The sequence below is a fragment of the Bradysia coprophila genome, assembly GCF_014529535.1.
Source record: "Bradysia coprophila strain Holo2 chromosome X unlocalized genomic scaffold, BU_Bcop_v1 contig_79, whole genome shotgun sequence".
NCBI classification, from domain to species: Eukaryota; Metazoa; Arthropoda; class Insecta; order Diptera; family Sciaridae; genus Bradysia; species Bradysia coprophila.
The window spans coordinates 2,389,058-2,397,082 of record NW_023503370.1 but is presented as its reverse complement, the minus strand read 5'-3'; the positions used below and the strand labels follow the sequence as shown (position 1 = coordinate 2,397,082).

At 33.5% G+C, this 8,025-nt stretch overlaps 1 protein-coding gene across 1 annotated transcript; it reads left to right on the top strand.

Moving 5' to 3' along the window:
- The first annotated feature begins 661 nt into the window (after positions 1-661).
- Positions 662-1,895, top strand: LOC119070494. The gene is made up of 4 exons (XM_037174847.1): positions 662-774; positions 831-986; positions 1,055-1,222; positions 1,390-1,895. Exons 1-4 carry the CDS (start codon positions 700-702, stop codon positions 1,567-1,569), a joined length of 579 nt encoding a protein of 192 aa, XP_037030742.1. The 5' UTR covers positions 662-699; the 3' UTR covers positions 1,570-1,895.
- Positions 1,896-8,025: the final 6,130 nt, after the last annotated feature.

The following is an 8,025-nucleotide window of genomic DNA, read 5'->3' as shown; positions in this document are numbered from 1 at the left end:
TTGTCTCCCGAATTAAATTTATTTAGGTCTGTAAATAGTCGGATAATATGATAGGATAGGATTTCCTTAAGCTGTCGTAACGACTACAGAAGAATGCTTATTATTCGGAATTTTTCACAAAATTTCAGAATGTCGAAGTTTTAACAAATAAATTCTTAATATTTCTGGAATTCTTGAAAATTCACAAATTTAATTATTTTTAGAAAATTTTTGAGAATTTTTAAGAATTTTCAAAGATTTCCTAATAATAAGCCGAGCTACAGAATAAAAATTGCCGTAAAATAATCAGTCGTCCGTTGAGAAGCGGTACCGTATTATGCAGATACAATTACTTGCTGATTCATTAAGTGCATTCAAAGGTAGCGACATTTTTAAATTATATGGCAATTTTCAAGTGACTGAACAAACATGAATTAGCGGCTAAAATGTATAATCTGAACAACAGAGAATTCCATGTTCGATCCGCATTCAATTCGAAGCACTCAAACTTTTTGTTATCGCATCCATGAAGTATGTAGATTTCGTAATTGTATGTTTTGATAGATGAATCGTATATGCATATCATTTGCATGAACTATGAGCAATTACAATGTACCTAATTCCAGTTCTTAGCTTGAAAGGCCCGTGACGAGACGATTAAATTTGTATATAAATTGGAAATCAGAATATCAGACTCATTCAATAGGTATATACTGCAACATGTGTTCAATGTCGGTGGTTGCACATTTTTCAAAATTTACATTTCTCTTGCTCATCAGCGCTGCGCAAGCATATGTCGGAAATAAATTTCTTCAAATTTGAACTCACTTAATCAAAACTGAAATTTATAGAAAGTGAACATAACGAGATTCGGGAATTGTGACGATGTATCCAATGTGCAGGTCAACTTAACCAGCGTCCAGTACGATTACAATGATGATGGACTCTGTGACACAATACATGGGAAATACGATGTGCACTCATATGACCCAAATGTTCATTATGAAGTTAGTTGATTGTCGTTCGAGGGCCGAACATCGAAAAAATGGTTATAATTGTTTCTTACAAACTTCAGTTGTGGATGACAACCTACCAATGCTCACCTACGAGCATGAATCAGTGCAATGAAAACGCGAGAAAATATGAGGTACACGCGAGTTGCGACGCGCTTCATGATGGTGATATTGGTCCCTGGACCATGTTGACAAAAGCAATGAGAGGGTCTAGGTGTGGTGACAAAGTGGTAAGCTTTCGATGCAACTGGTTAATAAGTTTATGCGGCTAATTGTTAGGTGTTCTAAACTCTACTTTGGTTATACGAATATTATCGATGAATTTGTCAGAGATCAATCTCCAATCATTTTCTTTTTTAAATGTTGCTCTTCTCAACAAAATTTATTTTCTACACAGGGTGGATTCGAACTGGTGTCAGCAAAATTGGTACCTGAATATTTAGCTAATTATTTGGGCGATGATCCAGCTTTAACCCGTCATCGCGTTCAAATGCTCTTCCACAAAGCTGGTGACAATAGAGTCGATGATCATCCGAGGGGATGTGTCAATATTGAGTTCAATGTGATCAATTGGTAGATCAGATAGATCGGTCGGCAAGTACATTTTTGGTGAAACATTTGGCCATAATTTCCTTAATTTTCCCACATTTTCTTTAATTTTTTCGAAAAATATTTTCGTGGAAATTTGAAAAAATGTTGGAAACTTCTGGAAAATTGAGAAAAATACGGAAGAATATATTCCCCAAATTATCGCTGTCGGCCGGTGAGATATATCGGTTATATACCCAAATTATTACTTATCAATGCACCTTAATGGTATTGATAAATTAAAAATTTAAGTGGAAGGCGTTTTTTTAAAGTTGAAATCACGGTAGGATGGGGTACAAAGGCTAATAAAAAATTGTTCAGAAAAAGACCATTCCCAACTTTTCCACCATCAGGGAGCAAGTTAAAACAATCAATTTTTATACGTTTTGTTTACTCACTGAAACAATTCCAACTTCAAAAACGTTCATATCAAACATTTCAAACGAAATAATGTTTTCATTGATATTTGCCTCCATTAAAATGTTATCTTGAAAAAGTTTGCTTAGCATGATTTTCCTATGATTTTTTTTGCGTCGTCGTCGTACCGAACATAAACTTTTCATGAGGCGTATGGAAATTTGTGCGAATTTTATGTCGGATAAGTTCTATCATCTCGGTATAACCTATCGATTTTGATATTTGTACTTTTGAAAGTGAATTGTTGAAGTATGGATGGTGTAACTGCTATTTTGAAATGGAAATGAACCCATACACGTATGTGTATAATATTGGAGTGTGCTTTACATATTTGTTTGACTTCGAGTAGGAAATAAAATTACTTCGATGAATGCCAAGTTGAATACATCATAGAGAATTTCACAATTTAATATAACCACCGAACTTAAAGGATACAATATGCTATGCGGTAAAAACAGAAATGAGTTTGTCTCGAACAAAAAATTTAGTGCCTGGATTATAGAGAGACATTTGAAAAATGACGTCGGGGAAAGTGGTAGTTCGTGGTAGCAGGAAAAGTGCATTTAAATTCACATTTTGCTGAAGCAACGTTATTTAAAAAAAAAAACGTTCTGCAGTCATTTTGATCAGAAAGAGACGAACAGCCAGAATAATGTGGTGCGGATAAATTTTTACTTTGAGAAACCACAATCGAACAATGCTAAAAAGGCTCTGCTTCCAAGTATTTTAGAATATTTTCTCGTTAAATTTTTTTTACCGTTTTAGGAGATATTGGTTGACTCTGTCAAGTATTTTGTAACGAGGGACTTATTTTTAGGAAACCATTTTCTCAAATTTGTCCTATACTTTCCAAAAATTTTCCTAAATTTTCCAGAAAAAATTATTTTTAATTAGGGAAAATATTTGAAAATTAAAAAATTTAATTTGGAGATAAAATTTTCACAAAAATAGACCTACGAGAAGCAGACTTGCAACTCTCGTAGATTTGCAACTCTCGTAGACTTGCAACTCTAGTAGACTTGCAACTCTCGTAGACTTGCAACTGTCGTAGACATGAAACTTTCTTAGACTTGCAAGTTGTAACTATCGTCGACCTGCAACTCTAAAGAAGTATCCAAAAAATCAATAAAATATGGGAACGTCATTATTACATAAAGAGCACTTCGTATTATTTGAATGACCTCTACCAGCAATTTCCATAAATAAACTCCCATAAAAACATCTTTCATCTCGACGTAAAAGACAGTAAATTTCATTTGTGTTCCATTCGTTCCAAATAATCCAGTTAATGACCTGTGGCATTTGGAATAGCAGATTAAACGGTCGATTGCGATTATAATGGTTCTCATTAGATTTAACTCCAATCGCACCAATTCCCATTCTACAGGTCGATGCACTTTGCTCTTCAAACGATTAAAAACCCAACGATTCGAATGGATTACCATCCCTAATGCGTTTTCAGTTCACAATATGATGATGATTATTGGCGATGAAAGAATCGCATAAATTTTTATCATCAACAGCGATTATGTTACCACTCGAAAATATTTGGCGTCAACATTTAAGTGATCCGAAAAGAAGTGAATATTATATCATGTCACGTTCAAATTTAAAATATTTTAACTTCAGTAGAAGTTATATTAACATAACAAGCGACTGAATTTGTTGCCTAACATATATAGATATATGCACAAGCATAGAATACACACACACGTACTACTGTGAATATCGGAGTGCTATGGCATTATATATCCGTGAATGCTTAAAATATCCAACAATGAAATATGAAAAAGGGTGTTTGTAATATACTTACAAATAAAAGCATTCTCCAGATCCATGGATCCATGGGTGTAACGAGTAAAGTTTTTGTACATACAGAATATGTAATAAAATATTTTAGCATTTTTCCATTCTAAATAAATTTGCATATACATATAAATTGGTATACATCTTTTGTAATACGATGATGATGATGATGTTTACGTGAATTTATGGCTTAAGAATATATGCAAGTTAATATGCGCTTTCGGTTTAGTTCCTCTTGTTATTATTTTGTTCGTTAACATTATATGATTCAACACAATGAAATATTTTCGGGATTTAATTAGCAACCATCGTTCGCACTGTAACCGTGTTCTCCTAACCGTACTGCACAATATATACTGCTGAGATTCACTTTTTGCCTCGAAAAAAGTTAAAAATTCATTTTGTTGAAACTGTGCTCAACAAGTTAACCATAATATAAAATCGCATACCATTTACAGTGTATACAATATTTTTATTGCTAATGCACCGTCAACTCTCCCAGGCGCATATTATATTATGTTATACATGTTATACATTGCACCACACAAGTCATGCATTTCGTCACGTCGCATAATTTAAAGTAATGGATTCAGTAAAACGTTCGTACACAAAACAATAACTTTGGTGATTTGTTTGAGTCAAACGGGGCGATTTGCCAAAAATAAGTTAACTCTTGCTGGAGTTAATGCTAATGGTGGTGTTTTTGGCTTTCGGTAAAAAAATAATATATATCGAGTCATGAAGGTAACCTAAATAAGAGAAGTTCTTTGTTCATATCGTGTCTACATCGCCATACAGATTACGGTTATATTCCGTGCAGTCATTTGCTTTGAATTATCAAATATTTTCATAGGTTCTACTGAGCAAAAACACGTATCCGAGTCAACCCAAAAGTCACTTCTTCTCCCCAGTGTAACAGTGAAATCCTGTTCTTATAACAGTAGTAGCAATCTCATTTGTTTGATCAATGCCGGTTATTGTAATTTAATTTTATTGAATTCACTTTTCATTATCTATATTTTCTCCGTGCATATAGCGTCTCCACTAACAGAAACCAATTGCAGACAAGATTTACATTTCCACAATAAATACTGTGGGCTGTAATTTTATTTGCATTTTATCGCTGTATAGCAGTAGATGTAATATATAGGAAAAGCAAAAAAAAATCCGCACTAAATCAACTCATCTTAGAAAACCTATTAAACGAATAAACATGAAAATGAAAATGCTTTTTCTATATAGACAATTTACATTTGCAAGCAATTCGAACCACAAATAGTTAACATTTTAGTCAATTTATCTTTGCCATAGCATTACGTTTGCTCTTCCATTTTTTTTTCTGTGTGCAATTATTTTGCTATAGCAATCGGTTGAAAAGTTCATTTCCTTCGAGGAAGCCGTTGTTCATTTCCTGATTCACTGTGTACATCATCATTAAATAAAATATTGCGGTTGGTGAGATGGAGAAAAATGTATTGAATTTTGTGGTTTATTTTTTTCATCGTCGACCAGTAATTGAAGGTAAAAATTATGAGAAACATTTAAATCCATCCGTTAAAATAAAACGAAAATGAACGATAAGGAAATGACGACATACGACATGAGGAGTATTTATACCCTTCATCATTCCCAATGACAACATTTTTCATTATTTCACATTATTAACCGGTTGCAGAAGGCGAGCATATGACCAGTCTAATTATCGTATTATCGGGTCTATTACTTCCATCTATCAAAGTATTTTAACCGGATTATTTCAAATCTTGTACTTCAATCGTTTTAACATACATTTTACTATATAACGGACCATATTACTCAGAGCTTGTCATTATTTTTGTCGTCGTTATCGATAACAGATGAATAGTCGTATGTGACAGATTGGGTCAACGAAAAGTTATCAGGGATGTAAGCCAAAAAGACCGTCAAAAGTCGGTGGAAGACCTAAAGGGCCTAAGAGACACATTTATTTATAAATGAAGTAAAAGATTTCAAATCAATGTCTTGAAAATTCTTGTATCAAATTCTTGTATCTTTCTGAAGTAATAGACCCGATAGTAAAACATGTTTTTTTTTCCTAGTGTCGAAAATGGCTTATTACACACCTGGGGAAAACAAGAAAACTGGTTTCAAAAACCTGTAAAAACCTGCTGGGGATAAAAATGAAAAGTCTCGTTTTAGTGTGTTTATTGACCTCGACTTCGCCTCGGATCAACATAATTCACACGAAAACTCTACTTTTCAATTTTTTATCCCTTGTTATGTAATAGTTATTTACACAACCGAGTGATAAATGCTTTTTTAGGCACACGATATGTATTGTCACACTCGGCCAACGGCCTCTAGTCACAATCTTCACATCTAGTGCCTAAAAAAGCATTTATCATAGAGTTGCATAGTTCGTTAGTTAGTTCATTTATTGACGTTATACGCATAAGGCCAACTTTTCGCCACATGTTATGTAAATAACTATTCCCGCACGAGTTGTGATAGACTTTTTGATTATTTGATTGTTCGTCGAAGTGATTTATTGACTTATTTGGGTGTTTGTCTATTTCAGTTGTCATGTGAACAAAACGTTGTTTGTACCTCGACAGGAAAGTGATTTTTTCATCATATGTTCTAAATTTCCTTACAAGCAGAGCCACTTAGGACTAAGGAATGGTGCTGAAAATCGACGTTACCTGTCTTGGTACAAAAAATGGTTATGGTGTTTCTAGTGCCTAAATGTGTAATTGTAACTCGAAGTCGCAGACCGAGTGTGACAATACACATAGTGTGCCTAACAAAATAGTTTATCAAAAAGTTTTTCTCAAAAGAATCAACGAAAGTTTTACTTTTCGTCACAGAGTTTAGGAATCGCTATTTTCGATATATGATTACGCCTGCCTGCCTGCCTTGTCCTGTTCAAAACGCCATATCAATGCAATAAATCAAAGAAGACCTTTGGTACATTGCTTCCCAAAAGCAATAGTTGTAGTATTTTCACAAAACTCATTTATCGCACCAGTGCGGTAAAAGATACAGTTGATACATCATAAATTTGTATCTAGACGATATTTGCATTTTGCGTTATAAAAGTAGTCGCAGCGAAACGAATCAATGGTCTTAAAATGTATCATGTCAGAGATACAAAGGTTGCAAACGCAACTCGATGTAAAATGTGAAGCGGAAAACCCAAATTAATTTAACAGAGGATGTGTCTTGAGGAGTAAAATTAGCTACTTCGCTAATTTGAATTAGAACTAATAGTTATTGTCTTAAGATTTAACCACACCTTCGACTGGAATAGCTCACGCGTGAAATAAATTATTTGTAAATTACCCTCTATCATAACGGTTATTATAATACGAACGATAATTCTCATTGTGATTAAGTAGAATGTGTAATTACATTATAGCTTTCAACCATTTACTGAACAAGATAACATTCCTGTGTTTAAGTAATTTAATGTAAATATATGCATAAAGACGAGTATCAAATATGCACGAAATGAATGTAAACGAAAATGATTACCTGGCGGGCAAATACTCGTACTGCGATTCCGTTGTTTGTGCTCCGTATTCATATTGCTTCCATTTGTTACATTTTCAATTTTGGACTTGATTTTCAGTTGTGACTGCTTTGTCGAATCAAAATCCACAGATGACGTTGATAATTGTTGAGATAGCATGTTTCGTGATGATTTATGTTTGGTGGTTGAATTGATTTTCCCTGTGAATTACACAAAACATTAGTTCATAGTCTACGTGATATGATAGGCTACAATTTTTGATTTGGCATGTGGTGTAACGACACATTTATTGTGTAAAAGTTATTTTGACGAAAGTTTTTTTTTTTGTTTAAAATGAATTGGAAAAGTTTTCAATATTTTCGGTTTTTCTTTTAGAGTCGATTCTACTGTTGTAAAATGTAGTCTACATTCGGGCGTTGAGACGAGATATGTTCGTTTATTTCTTTGTAGAAACATTCTTTAAAAAAACACAATGCCGTTCCAAACCAATATAATAGTATCGATTTTAGGCAATTGCCGAAGTCAATTAAAATTTAGTATAGCAGAAAGTCCGTTGGCTAAAACTTTAACATTCAGAAAATTAAAAAACGAATCGATCATTTTGAACGACATTCAACAGGGTTGGTATAAAAATCAAAAATATACTACCAGCGACAATAAAAATTGTTCTAAGTCCCCACCCCTGTGTCGTGAACCTAATACAAATTGTTT